We start from the raw sequence: 23,363 nt of genomic DNA on the forward strand, positions 1-23,363 counted from the left end.
TATGTGTGGTGAGGTTGGGGATGGCCAACCGAGTATCAGCTCTGAGGGAGTGGATCCTCACTGCTATAAAAACCTTCTAACAACGGTCAACTAGATATCGCTCTGTACATGTGAATGATCATGCCTCCTCTATCACTTTTTCAGATGCCAGTGTATAAGGACTTTGCTAAATAAAAAAAAACAGTAACCATTCTGGTGTGAATAATTGAGTCAAAGGGGTTGTCTACTACTGCCCAACCCATGCTTAATTAATTCAAAGCCCTATAAAGAATATAAATGTATATCCACTACTCAGTACGTGCAGCATCCATGCAAGCCCCTGGTAGCTTCCACTCCTGCCCTGCACTGATCAGTGTCTGTCTTGAGGAAAGAAGTTGTCTCAGTGATCGGGAAAGATGCTGTGTTAGCATTCCCCTTGATCACAGGAAGCTGCCTCTACTACAAAACGCACACACTTTTTAGCAAGATTCTAACTTGCTAAAAAGTGTGTCTTAAAGTCCAAAAAATATGGTATATTGTTTAAGGATCACTTGTAATTTCTATACGGCGTTAGCATATCACAAATTGTATCAAATCCAAACTACAATAAAAAAAGGCAAATCTACGAGGTATCTTGAAAAATGAATCATGTGTGCAATATTGTTTAATATTATGACCCACGTATATCAAGCACGTAGAAGTTACTAGCTTGAATACCTGAGATAAGAAAGTCATTATACAAGACACATGAATACACTCCTAAAAAGGAGAATATTTAATAATAAAAAAAGTATAAGGCCGACATTACACATCCGCGTTTCCAACTGACAGCACAAGAATAACATGATGACATGGCTTTCAGCTCTTGAAGTATTGGATTTAGGCTAGTAGCGGAGTCAAAAGTGGAAAAACCTGTTGTTCATTAGTATGTCCTTGATGAAAAAAAAAAATCCATCCACTTCTGTAGATGAGTGACTTATGCATTTACAATAGTGATCCATTGTTTCCTTCTGGCTTACCACAGAATGTAACCAAAAGAGACACATGTCCAGAGTAATAGGCACACCCTCAACCCCTCCTCACATTAAACGTGACTATAAATTTTGAATGGTCTCCATTGCGGCTCCAGCCATGAAGACTGGTGCTCTGGTTCCTCATGTCCAAGATAGCAATTGATGGGGATAGCTGAGAAATGTCTGAACCACTGCTTCCCTGGCCTTTTATTAGTATGGGCTGATGATAATGCTGTGTTCATATAGTCCCTATACATTAGAAATATATAGTCATATTTAATATAGGGGAGGAAGGTCGCTTTAAGGTTGATGAAAGCCTATTTGCCCTCGTTACTGGTTTCTGGAGCAACCTCCTCCATTTCCACATCCAGTTGAGGCTTCTTCGATTTTCTTTTTGTTGGGCCAATTTCAACTTCCATGATACGGACAGGTTTTTGAGGCTTTGACATAGTTTCCACTAGGAAATGAAAATGAATATTATTAGCAACCAATGACTTAGTTAATTTCAAAGGCAATAGACCTTTAGAGGTACAATGTCTATTAATTAGGCTCCGTTCACATTAGTGTTTCTCAGTATGCAGAGTAGTAGGCAGAGACTCATCTGAGCCTTGGGCATTCAGAAGCATGGGCCCCTTAACCAAGCATACACTTGCAATTACGTCTTTTTTTTGCAGGCTCTGCAGTCAACCATTTTTATTCCTTTTATAGTCTTTATTTCAGCAAAAAATAATTGGGGCATAGACTATAATGAGAGACCCAAGACAATGCAGAAATATATAAAGTGTGGTAAAAATCAGTTGTTAAAAACAGAACAAATGTGTTTGCTATTCAAAAGGTTACAGTAAAGAGAGTTAGTTGGCAACAAGTGGGGTGTTAGAAAAGTGCAGAATGTAAAAAAAAAAAAGGCCAAGAGAGCAACCTTAGCGCCTTGAATTTTTGACAAATGAGTTTACTCCAAATGGGTTCGGTATTCTACGATGGAGGGGTAGGTCTTTCTTGGAGAAAAAGACAGCTGTGCCTTTAGTTGAGGAGTTCAGATTTTCCAGTCTCATGATTTTGTTGACACCAGAAAACCAAAACCCTGTGAAAGACCTTCCTGATTTTTGTCACAACAAAGAGAGAGTAAGACTATGTTCACACATGTTGTGTTTTTCATCGTTTTTTTTTGCTGCAGATTTTTATGCAAATTTTCAGCTGCGTTTTGCAGTACCAGCAAAGTCTATGAGAAACCAGAATTCTCTGTTCACACATCATGTTTTTTTTTTGTTGCATATTTTGTGCCTTGGTTGGGTTTTTGGAAAATAGAGCTTGTCACTTCTTTTAGCGTTTTTTTACCCATAGGAAGTAATGAGTGGTAAAAAAAACGCATCAAAAACGCACCAAAATTTGCATCAGCGTTTTTGATGGCAAAATAGAATGGGGTTCTTTTTTTCACAGAACTTTATGTACATGCATAAATAGAGACAGAAGGACAGAGAAAAAAACGTTGAAAAAAATGCACAAAAAAAGCAGAAAAAAACAGTTTTTGACGCAGCTGATTTCCTGCCAGAGATCAGTTTTGCTGCAGATTTGTTACGTAAAAAAAACGCAACTATGTGTGAACATAGCCTTAGAATCAAGCTTCATTTATCATATGTTAGGAAAATGACGATTTGTACCATTGAGCAGCTGTAGAAGCAACAATTCAGACTGTGGAGGCCTAACAAGGACACCATGACTTACTGGACCCAAGAAGGGAAAAGAGGGGTATGTTGCTAAAAGACTAGTAAAAATGGAGTGAAAGTGTAAAGTAGTGTGGGGCGGCAGCTGTGGGTGAGGTACTCGTCTTTTACACCCCGACACGCTACATGAAGATGTTAACTGTTAAAGAGTTCAATGAAGGAGACCATCACTCGAAAATAAACAGTCTGTTACTTAACATTAACTTGGTGGCAACTATATACAATAGATAGCGGGTGCATAATTTCACGAGCATTTTATTTACAATATGGAGCATCTTCACACACGGACTCTCTACTTCTTCCAAGCTTAGTTTTTTTCCGCCTCAAGTTCCTCTGTCTTCACCACAACCCAGCACATTACTACAGTCCAGTAAGCAAGTCCTATACTTCAACCCACGGTTTCGCATCTTTTTCCCTTAGGCCACGGCCCCACTATCAGTATTTGGTCAGTATTTTTTCTCAGGAGTGGGTGATAAATGCAGAATTGGTGACTTGTTTCTATTATACCTTTTCTCTGATTGTTCCTCACCTGGTTTTTGCTCCCACTCCTGAGAAAAAATACTGACCACATACTGATAGTGGGGCCGTGGCCTTACTCAGCTTCTCTGATTACTGGGCATTACAAGTATAGGAGACCCACTCCTTTCTAAAGGGAACATTTTTTATGAGGCCCTCCTCCACGTCTCTTCCAAGGGGCATTGGAGTGCCTCCCAATTTTTGGCAGCCCTTGCATTCACTACATAGGCAAACACAATGGGAGACCACTTCCTAATAATGGGAACATTTTTATTCAGGAAGCCCTCCTCTACGTCTCTTCCAAGGGGCATTGGAGTGCCTCCAAATTTTTGGCAACCCTTGCATTCACTGCATAGGAAAACACAATGGGAGACCTAGTTCCCAATAATGGGAACATTGTTTTCAGGAGGCCCTCCTCTACGTCTGTTCAAAGTGGTATTGGGGTGCGTCTAAATTTTGGGCAGCCCTGCCACTCACTGCATACCCAATAACAGTATAGGAGACCCACTCTTTAGTAATGGGAACAATAAAACACAGCCGGCTGATGGCTCTGTAAGAATAATGAGGGAAGACTGCTGGCCCTTTAAGAATAGTAAAGGCCGCCTGATGGCCCTATAAAAATTAGCTTTGTGACTTTCAGAGTCCCTCCTATATAAATGAAACACACGATGTGTCTGATGATGTCTCACACACCACATGGCCAGATAAGGTTGTAAAATGTTAAAATGACATTTCCTGGTGAATGCATTTGTCTTGGTTGAAAGCAATACAAAAGTGCAAAAACGCATCAAAAACGCTAAGTGTGAACATAGCACAAGGTGTGGAGGAGTATTTTTGTTTTTGGTTATTTATTTTGCTTTATATACAAGTCATTACCCTGCAAAGGATGTTCCTTAACATATTTCCCAGGAAAATCCATTTTGATTTCGTTTTTGTATGTTTTATTGCGAGTCCGTAAAAGTGGCGTAATACTCTGACAACATTGTTGACAGAAGTGCCCTGGGAGTCAGAAATGCTTCCAGGGGTCTTCTCCATGCTGTCCCCATGTCATTTGAGCACTGTTCCCATTGATTTGGGCAATTATTAGGCCCTCTGCAGACAGCCAGGGGAGCCGCCTGAAAAATGCTCGAGTTTCCCATAGACTTACATTGGGCTTGTTGCTCGGGTTGAGCACCCGAGTATTCCAATGTGCTCGACCCGAGCATCGAGCACCCGAGCATTTTAGTGCTCGCCCATCACTACTGATCTCATTTTTGCCTTTAGATCTACTCAAAAGATAAAAGTATGTATGAGAAGGAATTGTATTATGGGAGCAAAAAGGTGTCCAGTTTGGAAAGTCTTAATAGCCATTTCCAATTTCGTTTCCGCAGTCGGGTAGGTCAATATGCTCATCCACTGCACTGTTCTTACATTATCCCAGGCATTAAAAATAATTGTAACCAGTTACAACAACATAAGACAGAATCTATTCTCCTTTTCCGTAAGGTTTTCTTTTTCAATCTGTTAAAAAGCTTTTCCAGGGAAAAAAAAAGTAGTATATGTCTGTCACAAAAAATGAGTCACAAAACCCCCTTACCTTTATTTTCATTTTTTTAGGTCCTCTGCAGCTATGCTTGTGATTAGTTATTCCTTACATCCCAAAATTCCTACACGCTTTCCCTTTGTGTCTCTAGACATTTCCCAAGAGGCAGAGCAGTATCTGTCCCATCCTCCCTCACACACACACACTCCATCTACAAAGCACCATCCTGAGACTCCCATACAGGCTCAATATGGATAAATCTCTGCACACAAGTTTCTCCTTCCTCACATTCCTCCCAATTCCCTGAGTATGTTCTATCCTGACACTTTCCTGCCATCAGTAATGTTACATGTGCGGCCACTGGCCCCCACACAGGCACAGTGTAATGTAGGGGAGAAATGAGTCATAAGCTAAACACATTTAGTCAGCACGGGTGTAACGCACGACAGTGACGCATGTGGATTTGTGGACCCACTGTGCCACAGGGCCGGGCCTGCCTAGGAAGGGGCGTAGCTAAGTGGCTACCTGGTGTTCACTGGAGCTTCTGATGGTGGAAACAGGCTGAACTGCAGGTAGCCGCCTGGTACCACTCCTAGGCAGATCTTGGTATTGCAGCAGCTGACCCCAGGGAACAGGTTAGCTGACACAGGCTCAGGCTACGTTTAGACTAATAGATTCGGGATCACCACAGAACGGTTACTGACATGGAGACCCAGACAGGTACTTTAGAGATAGGTTGGAGCAGTCCCAATACATGGGATACTCGGATAGGGAGACATTCAAATGCTGTCCGCACCGGGACCAGGGGACTTCGGGACAGGACTGGCCACACAGGGACCAGGGATTACGGTTCAGGACACTGGCCGCACCGGGACCAGGGGACCTAACAACTCACTAGTAGGGAAGACTACACACTAATAAATGCTGTTGCTTCAGCGACTCCCTAAAGGGGAGGGAGTTTTTTTATACAAGATGCCTTCCAGCTCTTGGCTGGTAGCCAACTTGCAGGTGTACTAATTATACTAAATGCCTCTCAGCTACAAACCGAGGGCATTTACTATAAATGCATGCTGCCCCTTTAAGAGCAGTGGAGCGTGCGTGCACTACAGCAAAGTGGACCATGTCAAGGGCCGGGGCGTAGAGTAAGCATGGAGGGAGAAGAGGACACCACGCAAGGGAGTCGGCCATTGCGCTACAACGGGACAGCCAGTATGTAAAATACATACATGCAATCACAGGACCATCCGCTGGCAGCAGAAATACCGAAGAATCCGGAGAACGTTAGCATCACATGCAGTCTTGATTTAGCAGTCTGCAATCGCACAATGTGACTGCAGATTTTTTTCCCAAGCCTGGACAACCCCTTTAATAATCCATGTGACTGCAAAACCTTTTAGAAGTTGAAGCCTCATCTCTAGTGTGAACAGAATCTAACAAGCATTTTGAGAAAAGTTATAGAGAGAAGGACAGACAGATATTTCAGACAGCCACAGATATGAAGTGTAATTCGTATTATTCCTAACAGTACCATCCATGACCTCTTTCTCCTTCACTAGATGTCGTATCTGCTTAATCAATTTTCTTTTCTTCTTCCCAGAAAGTGTGATGTTCGCTCTAGCGCTAGAACTAGAAAGACAAAAAAACAGAATTTACATGTAACAGATATCAGACTATTAGTTGAAGAAGACAAATGACAGTGTAATCCAGATCTGTGCCGTCATAATCAGGAGCCAGGAAAGAATTTCACTTAGGAAATGTATGGATGAAATAATGTAACATTGTGTTAATAGGAGATCTAAACTTTTTGGATAATATACGAGGGCAGATGGAATAATTCAGCGTCAGTCCGCAGTCTGATGATCCATTCACAGACTAAATGTGACAGCAGCCCGTGCTCTGCTGATAGATGTACGGCTCTATAAATTGAACTTTTTTTTTAATAAGTCTTTAGCTCTACTGCCATTCGCAGTTACCTGCAAATTGTAGTAAATGTTGAAACATCATAAACCTCAATGTTTTCCTAATAGAAAACAAATGCTCAGACGACCAGTATAAAACAAAGAAACAGAGTCCAGACATTACAATGTCCAACAAGGTCACTTATTTTCAATTACAGCGCATCCCCTCCCTCCCCCCCTTATAAAAAACATTAACAACCAATATTCAGAAGTATATCCTCCTTTCGGGATCATCGTCTCTCCACCCACGGTGTCCACAATGCATTGAATGTTTTTTCTTTTTTTTTGGCATAAACACCTTTTTCCATATTTACAATAAAGTCAAGATTGTCAAAAAAATTCTTGTATCGTCGGCGGTTCTTCATTTATCCAATGCCTGGCTATTAAAGGGAAGGTGCCATCAAAAAAAATTTTTTTTCAACAATTGCGAAAATGTAAAGTATTATTGTTTTGATTCGTTTTTCCAATATTATCATATTTTTTTAATGGAGTAAAATATGAAAAATAATTTAAAAAGTTTGACATGTTCCACTTTGAAACACTAGGGGGAGCAGCTACTGAAATTTGGCATGAAAACCTTGTGTAGAGCTGGCATTCATTACAACTGCTGAAAATCTGGGCCGGATTTGCTCCATGTATGATGTCTCCTCCTCCCCCCTCCCTTTCTGGGTGTTTACAAATGGATAAGAGACAATGAAGTTTAGGAATTAGGATCTCTCACAGTGAGGAGCCATTTTGTTGTAGACACAAAGTGATACCAACACACAACTACATGCAGATCCTTATGCAGCAAGGTCTGATATTAGGCTATGTGCCCACTTTGCGTAAATTAAGCAGAAATTTCTGCATCATTTCCGCATCCCCCTGCTGCGGGAAAGCGCAAGCCTAATTCACATGCGTTTTCCTGCAAAACACAAGCGCAAATCAAGCGTTTCTGCATGCATTTTAGCATGCACATTGTCAAGAGCTGTCCAAGAAATATTAGCATCACTTGGAAAAGTGCTTGACAGGTTGGTCACGCTGCATAGTGCTTGACAAGTGTGACCAACTTTTTACTATTGATGCTGCATATGCAGCATCAATAGTAAAAGAAAGAATGTAAAAAATAATAAGTCTCCTCGCCGCTACTCCCCGGCAGCTTTGTTCCCATAGATACAGAGAGGCAGGACCTGTGAGGACCTCACTGTCACATGACCGCAACGTCATCGCAGGCCGTTGCCGCAATGCATCTCTGGGTTCGGAGGCAGCGGCAGTGAGGAGATTGTGGGCTGACAGAGGGGAAGTATATTGATATTTATTATTTTAATTCTTTTTTTACAACAGGTTTTATGGTACCTGGGCCTGGAGGAGAAAAAAGTTAAATGTTCATTTTTTTCTTCCACATTCAAAAAATTCCTGTGAAGCACCTGAAGGGTTAATAAAGTTCTTGAATGTGGTTTTGAGCACCTTGAGGGGTGCAGTTTTTAGAATGGTGTCACTTTTGGGTATTTTCTGTCATAAAGACCTCTCAAAGTGACTTCAAATGTGATGTGGTCCCTAAAAAATGGTTTTGTTTTCGATGGTCAACTTTTAACCCTTATAACTTCCTAACAAAAAAAAATTTTGGTTCCAAAATTGTGCTGATGTAAAGTAGACATGTGGGAAATGTTATTTATTAACTCTTTTGTGTGACATATCTCTCTGATTTAAGGGCATAAAAATTCAAATTTTGAAAATTGCTAAATTTTCAAAATTTTCGCCAAATTACCGTTTTTTTTCACAAATAAACGCAAGTGATATCGAAGAAATTTTACCACAATCATGAAGTACAATATGTCACGAAAAAACAGTCTCAGAATCAGGGGGATCCGTTGAAGCGTTCCAGAGTAATTACCTCATAAAGTGACAGTGGTCAGAATTGTAAAAATTGGCCTGGTCATTAACGTGCAAACCACCCTCGGGGCTTAAGGGGTTAAAGATCCAGTATCTCTTGTTAATTAATATTAACTGCCACCTCAAAACTCAGCAGATTCTACAGTCCCAATTCGTCTTCCCACTTTCCTTTAGTCTTAATCAGGTAATTGATTAAAAAGGTGTGCATTAAGTCCTTATAAATACCAGACATAACTCCTTTTGTTCCCCCATCACTACACACATAGTCCACCAATATGTCTTTTTGGACCCTCATAGAAACAGTCTTACCCTGCGCTATGTAAGCGTGACAGAACTGTCTATACTGGAATCTACAGATCTCAGATAACTCATATTCCTCCTGTAGTTTCTCAAAAGTCACTAGTCCTCGCTAGTCCTGTAATTGGGCCATGTATTGAATTCCTTTCCTCGTCCAGTTTTTAAATTCCCCCATTTTGTCAAACGCCGGCAGTTTTTCATTTTGCCATATAGGGGAATAATTAGTCAAGGCCTCCACTCCCCTAATCATTTTAATCTCCTCCCATACCTTGTGTATCAAGGCCAGAGTGGGGCATGACAGTCCCAGTTTACTAAAACTACCTGCCTCCAGTCCTTGAACCAATGAATCTCTCCCCAGTACCTGAGTCAATATCCGCCACACCGAACCCGTTCCCTCTGGCTCTCTCCGTCCCCTTAGCTGTTGACCTTGAGCTGCTAGATAGTAGATCCACGGGCTCAGGAGTGCCAGCCCCCCTTACTCTTTGGGCCTCTGTAATATTTCCAATCTAATCCTCGGTTGTTTTTACCCCCATACAAGATCCCTAAATATAGAATTGATTGTCCGGAACCACCGTTTAGGTAACCATATGGGGGCATTGTGCAGCACGTACAGCACCTGCGGCATCAGCACAATTTTAATAAGGTTTGCCCTTCCCACCACTGATAGATCTAATCTACACCACGCCCCCACTTCGCTTCTGAACTTACCCAGTAGTGGGATCAGATTCAGGTCTATATAGCTAGGGAGTGGGAGTGATACCTGAATGCCCAGGTACTTGGACTACCGCACAACCGCCAACCTACTGCCATCCCCCTCTATCCTAAGGTCTTCACCACTACCATCCACAGCTAGAATGTTGGATTTCTCCCAATTAATTTCCAGGCCCGACATACCCCCAAATCTCCCAAGGATGCTTATCACATCCCGCAAGGACTCATCAGGGTCTTCCAGGAAGAGCAGCACATCATCTGCATCTAAAGCTATTTTTTCCTCTACAGATCCATATTTATACCCCTTGACTGAGGCTGCCTTTCTAATTGTCTGCGCCAAGGGCTCCACTGCCAACGCAAAAAGCAGTGGAGACAGCGGACACCCCTGTCTGGTTCCCCTATGAAGAGCGAATTGTCTGGATGTCTGCCCACTAACCCTGACCCTAGCAGTTGGGGATGTGTACAACATCCGTATCCACGATATGAAGGTTGGTCCAAATCCAAAGCACTCCAACATCTTCCAAAGATAGCTCCATTCGACGATGTCGAATGCTTTGCGTGCATCCAACGACACTAACTCCCTACGACCCCCATTATCCGACGGCAACTGCAGATTAAGGAAGAGTCTATGTATGTTTATTGCTGTAGACCTATCCGGCATAAATCTGGATTGATCGGGGTGGATAAGATCTTGCACCACACTCACCAATCGGTTGGCCAGAATTTTTACATCCACCGTCAGTAACGAAATGGGCCTGTAGGACTCTTGCAACTTTGCGTCTCTATCTTCCTTAGGGATGACCACTACCACAGCCTCCCTCATGGACAATAGTAATGCACCACATTCCAAAGCCTCCTCGAAGACTGCCTTTAGTCTAGGTGCTACCACCTTAACCAACTGTTTATAGGTCTCACCCGGGAGTCTGTCCCCCCTGGAGCCTTATTATTTGTCAAAGAGATTATAGCTGTTTCAACCTCCTCCTGTGTTACAGGCTCTTCCAGTCTCCTCCTGTCACTCTCTACAATCCTAGGGAGTCCTGCCTCCACAAGAAACCCTTCCATCTCTGCTGATGAGGCTCAAGATTCAGAAGAGTATAGATGCTCATAACACCGTCTAAAATCTTCCAGTATATCCTCCGCATCCACCACCTCCGTCCCTTCTTCCGTCTTCAGATTGTATACAAATGAGAATTCCCTCTGTGCTGCCGCTACTACTGATAGCAAATGTCCCACCCTTTCACCCTTATCGTAGAATTGTGTCTTCTGGAAAGCTCTTTTCCTCTCTATTCTATTTATATATATAGTTTGGTGACTCCCTTCCGAGCTTCCTTGAGCCCGTTCTTACTCTCTACTGAGGGGTTCACCGTCAGTTCTCTTTCCGCCCTTTCTAAAGCCTCCATCACTGCCCTGTCTACCGATCTAGTTTTAGACTTACATCTAGAAATTTCTCGAAACAGAAGACCCCTCAAGTATGCCTTCATGGCATCCCACACCACTCGCCTATCTGCACTACCTTCATTGAACTGCCAATATTCGTCTAACTCCCTCTTTATTGCTTCCATATTAAAATGCTTCAGCCATAGTGGATGGAGCCTCCACCCGCACACCTGTCTAGATCTCCCCCCGTCTATTTAATAAGCAGCTCCAGAGGTTTATGGTCCGAGACCACTCTAGGGAGATATTCCACCCCACAAATCAATTGTGTCAACCATAGTTCCCAAATGATGTCAGTTTCCGGCCACCTTTTCCTATTCCCTGTTTATGCCTATCCCATCCCTCATCCATCACATTATTAAAGTCACCAACAATTAATAACGATAGAATTGCACAAAAGGGATATGGGACTATCACCTCCTGGATCTTCTTCCCCTAATATGGAGGTGGTATGTACATGGCCACTATACATAACAATTGTTCATAAATTTTACAAATTACAAAAATGTATTGGACTTCACTGTTGATATGTCTTTCAATGTCCTCAAAAGGGTGTGGACGCTCCCACCAACAACGAGACCCCCCCTGGCATATGAGGAGTACGTGGAGTGATATGCCCTCCCGATCCATCTTCTCTTCAACACCTCCACTTTCTCCTTAATCAAATATGTTTCTTAAAGGCATATCACATCCGGTCCCTACTTCCTAATATACTCCATAATCGCCGCTCTTCGTGTTCCATCAGATAATCCCCTCACATTCCAATTAAGAATTTTAATCTTATCACCCACCATATTTCCCTATACGTATATATTCCCAATCCCGTAAAGGACAATACTTCTCCCAAGAACCCCTGATACCAACCCATAGCCTGAAGGGCCTCTCCCCTCCCATCCACTTCCCTCCCCACTGTTGTTGAACATAAAAACCATTACCAAAGACGCCCAATGTGTTTCTTCCCTCTAAACCAGAGAATAGGTGACTCTATACCTATCAAACTTACAAACGTTATCTCAAAACCGTGAATTACTTTCAATCCCTCCATTTCTCCTCCGCTTATATGTGCTATCCTCTACAGTCCCTCCATTGTCCATGATAACTAGAAGGCAGGAACAAAAAGTCTCTATATAACAGCATCATCCATCTTTCTTCCTTCACAAGTATAAGGCCCGCCAAGTCTCTCAGCGTGTCTTCTCACTTCCTTTACCAGCTCTGATATTTTTCTCGTTCAAGTCCAGCCACTTGGTGGCCTCCTCCGGAGTTGGAAAAAAATGAACAGATCCCAGGGCCACAACCCTGAGCTTTGCAGGATACAAAGTAGAGTACGCCAGTTCCATATCTCTCAACCTTTTCTTCACCCCACCATAAAGCATTCTTTGCTTCTGAACCTCAGCCGAGTAGTCGGGGTATATGGACACTGTTTGGCCATTAATACTCATATCCTTAGCCGTTCTTGCCTTCCGAAGAATAATATCTCTATCCCCAAATTTAAGAATCCTGGCCAGGATGGTACGGGGGGAGGAACCCGGAGGGAGGGGCCTCATGGGAACGTGGTGTGCTCTCTCCACTGCAAACAGTTTGGTCAGATTGTTAGCGCCAATTTTATTGCGGAGCCAGTCCTCAACAAATGCTGTAGCATCAGTCCCTTCTGCCTTTTCAGGGATACCCACCAGCCGCACATTGTTCCGCCTGGAGCGGTATTCTAAATCGTCATTTTTATCAGCCAGAATGGCACACCGCTGCAGGCATTGAGTATGGGACTTCTGCAGCTTACAGAGCTGTTCCTCCAGTGTGCTCACTCTTTCTTCCACCACCCCCACTCTGGTATAAGCCTTGTTAACGGCTGCCTTCATATTGATCATTTCCTCCTTTATTGTCACGGGTGTGTCGCCACGAAGATCGTCACGATTACACAGCCTGACTTCTTGCAGCTGACTTTTTGGTGCTTTGTGTTTTCGGCAGTGAGGGAGTTAATTCTCTCGCTCTCTGTGCTAGACGAGGTCCAGCCTCGCCCAGCTGCAATCAATGCTGCTGTAGTGAGTCTCCTTCAAATGCCTGCTGGTCTGTTTGGGAAGTGTCGGTGAAAGCATTTCATACAGACTTACAGAGCGGATCGTGGTATTTGGAGTTTCTGAGATAAGTGTATTTGGAGTGGTTTTTCCCTTCCTCGCTTTATCATTTATCTCCTTTCCCGTTGGTGTTCCCTCTGTTGTAGTTGTGTAGTTTTTGTATGCAAGGTGGTTTTGGTTTTTCCCTTGTACTGTCTCGTTCGTCTAAGTACTGTGTGTGGGCATATTATTACTTGTCCTCTTTTGTTGTGATCGGGGTCCTTCTCAGGACTAGATTACTTAGGTGCAGGGATCCTCAGGAGGTAGGGGTTACGCTGGTGGCCTGGACCTCTGTACCTTTAACAGTACCTCCAGGTTGAGGGATTAGTCAGGGCCCCAGCTTAGGGTCAGCTTAGGCCCCCTACCTCCAGTAGACAGAGACAGCGTGACATTTTCACCGACCTACTTAGTTTTTCTCCAGCTACCATGGATCCAGTAGCCGGTCTAGCTCGGCAGTTGCAGAGTTTGTCCATGGAGCTGGCGGACGTTAGGTCCAAGGTTTTGCATCCTCAGGAGCAAGCCGGACCAGAACCTAAAGTAGCTCTCCCTGACAGGTTCACTGGGGGGCGGGACAAGTTTTTTGTTTTCCGGGAGGCATGCAAATTGTACTTTCGGCTGCGGCCTCGGTCATCGGGGAGTGAAGAACAAAGGGTGGGAATTGTCATCTCGCTCCTACAAGGGGACCCACAATCTTGGGCGTTCTCTCTTCCCCCGGGCTCCCCGGCTCTCCAGTCAGTGGATAGGTTTTTCGCTGCTCTGGGACTCGTATATGATGACCCAGATCGGATCTCCCTTGCTGAGTCTAAGTTACGTAGGATCCAGCAGGGAGATCGTCCGGCGGAGGAATTCTGTTCGGAGTTCCGTAGGTGGGCCACGGACACCCAGTGGAATGACCCGGCTCTTAGGAGCCAGTTTTGTCAAGGTTTATCCGACAAATTACAGGATGTGTTGGCACAGTATGACTCTCCCGCGTCACTGGAAGCCGCTATGGCCCTGGCTATTCGCGTTGACAGACGGCTTCGGGAGAGGTGCGGGATAACTCGACCCCCTGTGATGACTCCACCTCCTACAAGGTCCCCTCATATGGTGGTTCCCCTGGTCAGTCCAGAGGAGCCTATGCAATTAGGAGGGACATCATTTCGGGGGAGGGGACCGGTGGTGCGCCATAAGACAGGAAGGTGTTTCTTCTGCGGGAGAAAGGGACATTTTATTGGGGGGTGTCCATCCCGTCCCTTGCAGAGTGAAGAGTCGTCGGAAAACTGTTGATCCCAGGTTGTGTGGTGGACGGCAATCTGGGAGTAGGTATTTCGTCCCTAGGTTCGTCTCAGTTTCTCGTACCGGCGGAGGTGGTGGTGGGTACGAGAACTGAGAGGATATCTGTTCTTCTGGATAGTGGGGCCGGGGCTAATCTGGTTGATGCTCGGTTTGCCCGGGTTCAAGGTATGCGATTGAGTGAGTTGGCTAAACCCATCCCCATATTCTCGATCGATGCCAGGCCTCTCGGTCAGGGAAGTTTTCTGCAAGCTGTGCATGACGTAAAACTTCAAGTGGGGGCGATACATAAAGAACTGTTATCTTGCTACGTGTTGGAGGGTCTTCCCACTCCTATAGTGTTGGGCCTTCCTTGGTTAACTAAACATAACCCGGTTATTAATTGGCAAACCAGAGAGATAAGCCAATGGAGTAAATTCTGTAATAAAAACTGCATGAACACGGTCATCGGTGCGGTTACTCCTTGGGTCTTACCTCCATTTCTGGCGGACTTTGAGGATGTATTCTCGGAGAAAGGGTGTCAGGAACTACCTCCTCATCGCGAGTATGACTGTTCTGTAAAACTGCTCCCTGAGGCCAAGTTACCTAAAGCTAGGTTGTATAACCTTTCTGGTCCTGAGAGGCAGGCCATGAAGGATTATATTTCAGAAAGTCTGGCTAAGGGGCATATTAGACCTTCATCTTCACCGGTGGCTGCGGGGTTCTTCTTTGTTAAGAAGAAAGATGGAGGCCTACGCCCTTGCCTGGATTTCCGTGAACTTAATCGGATTACGGTCCGAGATCCGTATCCACTCCCACTTATTCCCGATCTCTTTAATCAGATCGTGGGCGCCAAATGGTTCTCTAAGTTGGATCTCAGGGGGGCGTACAATCTGATTAGGATGAAGGAGGGGGATGAGTGGAAGACGGCGTTTAACACTCCGGAGGGGCATTATGAGAACCTTGTCATGCGATTCGGTCTGACTAATGCCCCGGCGGTGTTCCAACACTTTGTTAATGACATTTTTCGCCGCCTGGTGGGACAGTTTGTTGTCATATATCTGGATGATATCTTAATTTACTCGCCGGATCTGGTGTCTCATCAGGAGCACGTTAGGCAGGTGTTACAGATCTTGCGGGATAATAAACTGTATGCCAAATGGGAAAAGTGTGTGTTCGCCGTACAGGAACTCCAGTTTTTAGGCTTCCTGGTTTCAGCGTCCGGTTTTCGTATGGACCCTGGGAAAGTGCGGGCAGTTCTTGAGTGGGATCGGCCAGAGAATCTTAAGGCACTACAACGTTTCCTGGGGTTTGCTAATTATTACCGGAAGTTCATTCGTAATTTCTCGTCCATGGTTAAGCCTCTCACAGACATGACTAAAAAGGGGACGGATTTTTCTAGGTGGTCTGACAAGGCTTGTCAAGCATTCTCCTGCTTGAAAAAATGTTTTGCCTCGGCACCCATACTCATTCAACCTGATGCGTCACAGCCATTCATTGTAGAGGTAGACGCTTCTGAGGTAGGGGTGGGAGCAGTATTGTCACAAGGTTCGTCCCCTGGTAAGTGGCATCCGTGCGCCTTTTTCTCTAAAAAATTGTCGTCCGCTGAGAGGAATTACGATGTCGGCAATAGGGAACTCTTGGCCATTAAGTTAGCTTTTGAGGAGTGGCGCCATTTTTTGGAGGGGGCAGTCCATCCGGTCACCGTCATCACCGATCACAAGAACCTGCTATATCTGGAGTCCGCGAAACGTCTGAATCCCAGACAAGCTAGGTGGTCATTGTTTTTTACCAGGTTTAATTTTGTCGTTACATATCGTCCTGGGTCAAAAAATGTAAAGGCGGATGCCTTATCTCGCAGTTTCCCTGGGGCCGGGAATACGGACGACCCGATTCCTATCCTTCAGGAGGGGGTGGTGGTTTCGGCAGTATGCTCTGAGCTGGAGGAGGAGGTATTGGAGGCTCAGGGGGACGCCTCTGTTGGACCTCCGGGGAGACCGTTTGTTCCAGATCAGTTGCGACAAAAGGTGATCGAGGCACACCATAACTCAGTTTTGGCAGGACACCCGGGGAGTAAAGCAACTGTGGATCTCCTCTCGCGTCGGTTTTCGTGGCCTAACTTACATAAGGAGGTGGTAACTTTTGTCGCGTCCTGTGGGGTTTGTGCGCGCTCTAAGACCTCACATACCCGTCCGTCTGGGGCCCTCTTACCTTTGAAGATCCCGGAGCGTCCTTGGACTCATCTGTCTATGGACTTTATTACGGACCTCCCTCCGTCTTCGGGTAAAACGGTCATACTCGTTGTAGTGGACAGGTTCAGCAAGATGGCACATTTTATCGCTCTTCCGGCTCTCCCTAATGCTAAAACTCTTGCGCAGGTGTTCATTGGGGAGATTGTGAGGCTTCACGGGGTACCCTCCGATGTGGTGTCTGATCGGGGGTCTCAGTTTGTGTCCAAGTTCTGGAAGGCGTTTTGTGCACGGCGGGGGATGCATTTGTCATTCTCATCGGCTTTTCACCCTCAGACCAATGGTCAGACGGAACGTATGAACCAGAGCTTGGAGACATATCTCCGGTGTTTTGTGTCAGAGAACCAGGAGGACTGGGCTTCTTTCTTACCTCTGGCAGAGTTTGCTCTTAATAATAGGCGGAGCGAGTCCACTGGTAAGTACCCGTTTTTTGGGGCATATGGTTTTCACCCCCAGTTTTGTACTTTCAGTAGGGGGGGCTCTTCGGGGGTTCCTGAGGAGGAACGATTTTCCTCATCACTCGCTTCAGTATGGAGAGGGGTGCTGAAGAATCTGAATACTATGGGGAACCGATACAAACGTATGGCTGATAGGAGGAGAGTGTCTGGTCCGGACCTAAGTGTGAACGATCTGGTATGGTTGTCTACCAGGAATATTAAACTTAAGGTTCCCTCCTGGAAACTGGGTCCCAGGTTCATCGGGCCGTACAGAATCAGTTCTATTATTAATCCGGTGGCATTCCGTCTTGACCTCCCCCCTACGTTTAAAATTCACAACGTGTTCCACAGATCGTTGCTTAAGAGGTATGTGGCGCCGGTGGTACCGTCACCTTTACCTCCCCCTCCAGTGGTGGTCAATGGTAACTTGGAGTTCCAGGTATCAAGGGTCATAGATTCACGTTTTAATCGCCGGTCCCTTCAGTACCTGGTTCATTGGAAAGGGTATGGTCCTGAGGAGAGGATGTGGGTTCCTGCGTCGGATATTAACGCAGACCGATTAGTTCGGGCCTTCCACACGACTCACCCGGATAAACCTGGCCCTGAGGGTCCGGAGGCCCCTCGTAGAAGGGGGGGTACTGTCACGGGTGTGTCGCCACGAAGATCGTCACGATTACACAGCCTGACTTCTTGCAGCTGACTTTTTGGTGCTTTGTGTTTTCGGCAGTGAGGGAGTTAATTCTCTCTCTCTCTGTGCTAGACGAGGTCCAGCCTCGCCCAGCTGCAATCAATGCTGCTGTAGTGAGTCTCCTTCAAATGCCTGCTGGTCTGTTTGGGAAGTGTCGGTGAAAGCATTTCATACAGACTTACAGAGCGGATCGTGGTATTTGGAGTTTCTGAGATAAGTGTATTTGGAGTGGTTTTTCCCTTCCTCGCTTTATCATTTATCTCCTTTCCCGTTGGTGTTCCCTCTGTTGTAGTTGTGTAGTTTTTGTATGCAAGGTGTTTTGGTTTTTCCCTTGTACTGTCCCGTTCGTCTAAGTACTGTGTGTGGGCATATTATTACTTGTCCTCTTTTGTTGTGATCGGGGTCCTTCTCAGGACTAGATTACTTAGGTGCAGGGATCCTCAGGAGGTAGGGGTTACGCTGGCGGCCTGGACCTCTGTACCTTTAACAGTACCTCCAGGTTGAGGGATTAGTCAGGGCCCCAGCTTAGGGTCAGCTTAGGCCCCCTACCTCCAGTAGACAGAGACAGCGTGACATTTATACCGTTCACTCTCTTTGTAAGGGTAGTTAATGCAGTTTTTCAAAACTTAACCAGATCATATATGTCCCTCATTGTGGGCTCCCCTATTAAAGGCTTGTTAAAAGGCTCCTGTATCATGCTTTCCTGCTCCTGTCGTCCCTCTGGCCCCTCCTGTACTGCATAGTCATCCAGATCTTCTCCATCCAGTTTCTCCCCAGTCTCCTCCTCATCCTCTTTGGCCACTTCCTATGCTGCTCCGTCCACCCACGCAAATCTTTCAAGTTTAGCAGCAATTTCAAGCCACTTTATGTATGTTGCATTAGCTGCACCGGATTTCTCCACTGCCTCCTCACTGTCGGCTCCATCTTGGGCCTAGCTCCCTGCTCCCGCGTCCCTCTGCCTTCTTCTCACCATTGCCGCAGTCCTCAGTTACACCGCACGTCAGGGCTGGTTCCTGCGATCTTCTGCCACCGGCAGGGCCTGCTCCAGGTTTTTGTGGGCCCTGGGCGAAAGAGTCTCAGTACGCCCCTTTAACACATACCACGATTCATGATGCACAGATACCGCAGAGAAATATACACTGCTCAAAAAAATAAAGGGAACACTTAAACAACAGAATATAACTCAGAGTAAGTCAAACTTCTGTGAAATCAAACTGTCCACTTAGGAAGCAACATTGACTGACAATTTCACATGCTGTTGTGCAAATGGAATAGACAATAGATGGAAATTATTGGCAATTATCAAGACACCCTCATTAAAGGAGTGGTTCTGCAGGTGGGGACCACAGACCACATCTCAGTACCATTGCTTTCTGGTTGATGCTTTGGTCACTTTTGAATGTTCTTTGTGCTTTCACATTCGTGGTAGCATGAGACGGACTCTACAACCCACATAAGTTGCTCAGGTAGCGCAGCTCATCCAGGAGGGAACATCAATGCGAGCTGTGGCAAGAAGGTTTGCTGTGTCTGTCAGCGTAGTGTCCAGAGGCTGGAGGCGCTACCAGGAGACAGGACAGGGGGCCGTAGGAGGGGAACAACCCAGCAGCAGGACCCCTACCTCCGCCTTTATGCAAGGAGGAACAGGAGGAGCACTGCCAGAGCCCTGCAAAATGACCTCCAGCAGGCCATAAATGTGCATGTGTCTGCACAAACGGTTAGAAACAGACTGCATGTGGGTGGCATGAGGGCTCAACGTCCACAGATGGGGGTTGTGCTCATAGCCCAAAACCGTGCAGGACACTAGGCATTTGCCACAGAACACCAGAATTGGCAAAGTCGCCACTGGCGCCCTGTGCTCTTCACAGGTGAAAGCAGGTTCACACTGAGCTCCATGTGGCCGCCAGAGGTAGCCTGACTGCCATGAGGTACCGAGATGAGATCCTCAGACCCCTTGTGAGACCATATGCTGGTGCGGTTGGCCCTGGGTTCCTCCTAATGCAGGACAATGCCAGACCTCATGTGGCTGGAGTGTGTCAGCAGTTCCTGCAAGATGAAGGCATTGAAGCTATGGACTGGCCCGCCCGTTCCCCAGACCTGAATCCGATTTAGCACATCTGGGACATCATGTTTCGCTCCATCCACCAACGTCACGTTGCACCACAGACTGTCCAGGAGTTGGAGGATGCTTTAGTCCAGGTCTGGGAGGAGATCCCACAGGAGACCATCCACAACCTCATCAGGAGCATGCGCAGGCGTTGTAGGGAGGTCATACAGGCACGTGGAGGCCACACACAATACTGAGCCTCATTTTGACTTGTTTTAAGGACATTACATCAAGGTTGGATCAGCCTGTAGTGTGTTTTTCCACTTTAATTTTGGGGGTGACTCCAAATCCAGGCCTCCATTGGTTAATAAATTTGATTTCCATTGATGATTTTTGTGTGATTTTGTTGTGAGCACATTCAACTTTGTACAGAACAAAGTATTCAATGAGAATATTTCATTCATTCAGATCTAGGATTATTTGAGTGTTCATTTTATTTTTTTGAGCAGTGAATATACAGCACAAGGCCAAAGATTTCACTTCTTACATTACATGAGTGATATCTATTGTAAATTCTACAATATCTCAGAAACCGGCGAATCCTCGCAGCGCACAGTGCAGACCAGATAGTATAGTCCTCCATACAGTATTATGGGCCCCATATACTGCTCCATACAGAATAATGACCCCAAATAGTCCTCCGTACAGTATTATGGGCACCACATAGTCCTCAATACAGTATTATGGACCCCATATAATGCTCCATGCAGGATGTCACCTCTCCCCCCATATAATGCCCCATGGATGATGTCACCTCACCCCCAATATAATGCCCCATGCAAGATGTCACCTCTCCCCCCATATAATGCCCCAAGCAGGAGGTCACCTCTCCCCCCATATAATGGCCCATGCAGGATGTCACCTCTCCCCCCATATAATGCCCCATGCAGGATGACACCTCTCCCCCCATATAATGGCCCATGCAGCAGGTCACCTCTCCCCCCATATAATGCCCCATGCAGGATGTCACTTGTCCCCCACCCATATAATGCCCCATGCAGAATGTCACTTGTTCCCCCCCATATAATGCCCCATGCAGGATGTCACTTGCCCCCCCCATCATATAATGCCCCATGCCTCCATACATCTAAAAAAAAAAAAAATCAAGTACTCACCTCACTTCTCCTCACCTGCTGCAGCTGCTCACTCCTCAGCGTCGCCAGCATCTTCCCGCTCTTCACTGTGACTGCTCAGGAGAGAGCGCGGTTTAAAGACGTCACCGCGCCCTCTGACCTGAGACGTCACAGTGCAGCAGCCGCGGAAGAGACCGGAGCTGCTGCGGAGGCACGGGGAGAGGTAAGTATTGTGCCGCTGGAGCCCTGAGCAAGCGGGGTGGGGGGGCGCTGACACCGCACCGCTCACGGGTCCCATAGCACGCAGGAGTGCCCGACTGTGATTGGGCCCCCCCCGCCTGCTCAGGGCCCCGGCACTTGCCCGGGTGCTGATGCCAGCCCTGGCCACCGGTACAGGGCAATATCGGTACTCTGGAGGCACTTTTAACCGGATAAAATCAGGATTACAGCCTGGGAATCCTGAAAGCAGACTGCTCATATCGAGTGCTAGGCGATGCCCGCCTCGGTTTACTGTTCTTGATAGTCTCATCAACCCCAGTAATAGAAGTCACGATTCTATCACTCACAGGGTCCTAAGGACGCTGTGAGTGACAGTCCAGCCGCCCTATAGGATCAGGGGCGTGCTGAGCTGTCAGTATTGTGAATGACAGCTATGTTGCCCAATCTGGCTGGGCCTGTATGGTTTCCTCCAGGTGTTGCCCGTTCTGGGCGATTACCTGGTCAGTAATGATTAGACCATTACCAGTTGTAGCTTAGCTCCAGAGATGTGTGTTTCCTCTGAGTTCTTATATTCTGATCTTTGTTACCTGACCTTGGATTTGCCTTTGACCATCCGTTTGCCTAGCCCCTTTGTCTTGATCCTCTACCTTCTTGGAATTCTGACCCCCGGAGTGTGACTTGACTACTCTTTTGACTCTGCCCTCTGTTTATGACGTACCCTCCTAGCTCCTAACCTCCAACTCCTTGACTTCTCCACCTCACAGCTTGTCCATGAGAAGTAACTCAGAGTCACAATAGATAGCAAATGTCCTATCGTTACATCTACCTCAGATGCTGCAGTTCTCCTCCCATTACCACACATTATCATCCTTTTCACTGTTGGCTAACTATGCAACATGAGCAGGGAAGCTATTGAGCAAGTCGGTCCACCACTTCCTCTGGAGAAACAGCTGGGGGGGTGATATCATAATGTGTATACAAAACTGCATAATATTTTTAATTGATGCAATTCGCAAATATTCTTCTTTTTGACATGCTCTATCGAGCTTTGAACAAAGAGCCTTCACGTTATAAATGAAAAGTTCTACAACTTTCTAATATGACTTGTTATTCAATGTCTTGTTATTTTCAAGTTATTAGTTTGCAGGTAGGAGAATGAGAAGACTCTTCCAGAGGAAACAAACCAGTACAGACCTAGTCCTGGTCTCAGCACAGAAGTGGATATAATTGCTGAACATCCAGTCTAGACAATGCTCTTGATCTAAACTACCTGGACTCCAGACTGAAGCAGGAAACCATCAGGGCTTCACCTGGAGAGGACACGAGTATATTCCCTTTTCGGCAGGGAGTAGCGCTGCATCTATATAGGTTTGCCGCCTCAGAATTTAAAGTACCACTCCAGCGGGGGGGTTTTCAGCGCTGGATGGGCGCTGTAAATATAAGTCCCCTGCCCCCGGTCATATACTCATCCTCCGGTCCCACGACGCCATCTTGTAACAGTAGCTTCTGACAGCCAGAAGTTACGTCACAGGCTCTCAATGAAAGTCTATGAGAGACAGCTCAAGGCCAGAACGAGGCTCTCATAGACTTGTATTGAAAAGTGACCATGAAACATTGGATCAGATGACAGATCAATTTTCGACGGAGACTGATGGGAGTGACACTGGAAAACCATGAAGGTGAGTATGAGACGGGGCAGGGGAATTATATTTAAAGTACCACTCCAGCAGTGCTTTAAGGATAAGAGTTTTTATTCACTGACTGCAAATCAGTATTTGGAAAACTGAAAAGAATTGTAAGGCTGTGTGCCCACGAAGCGTTTTTTAAGCGTTTCCGCAGTGGCAAAAACGCTGCAGAAACGCTTAAAAAACGCATGGTAGAAGGTCTGCCATGATCCCCAATGATAATCTGCATGTGCTATGCAAATGCTGCGGAAGTTTCCGCTGCGGATTAACATTGCGGGAAAAAACGCAGCACTACCAATTATTTTGTGGAAGCGCTGCATTTTCGCCGCCATTGACTTGCATTAGACAGCATGGATTCCGCATCACTGTATATGTAAATGCGCATTCCATGCGTTCCAATGTACGGATGGTACCCGGGTGTGGAGGAGAGGAGACTCTCATCCAGACCCAGGTACCATAGTACCTGTAAAAAAAAGAATAAAATAAAAAATATAATGTTATATTTACCTTCTGACGGCACCCGCTG

General features: G+C 45.8%; 1 protein-coding gene across 1 annotated transcript in view; it reads right to left on the bottom strand.

Annotated features, from left to right (window-relative positions):
• Positions 1 to 727: 727 nt before the first annotated feature.
• The window catches only part of LOC141215220 (uncharacterized protein C11orf98-like), a 36,111-nt gene continuing 13,475 nt past the window's right edge, over positions 728 to 23,363 (bottom strand). The window contains exons 3-4 of the mRNA XM_073665543.1: positions 6,280 to 6,377; positions 728 to 1,449 (exon numbers count right to left, since the gene is read on the bottom strand). Of these exons, the coding sequence (XP_073521644.1) occupies positions 1,310 to 1,449; positions 6,280 to 6,377 (238 nt within the window). The 3' untranslated portion in view covers positions 728 to 1,309. The remainder of the gene's footprint in view (positions 1,450 to 6,279; positions 6,378 to 23,363) is intronic.

Source organism: Phyllobates terribilis, unplaced genomic scaffold (assembly GCF_046119375.1).
Source record: "Phyllobates terribilis strain yellow unplaced genomic scaffold, ASM4611937v1 Scaffold_231__1_contigs__length_3143052, whole genome shotgun sequence".
NCBI classification, from domain to species: domain Eukaryota; kingdom Metazoa; phylum Chordata; class Amphibia; order Anura; family Dendrobatidae; genus Phyllobates; species Phyllobates terribilis.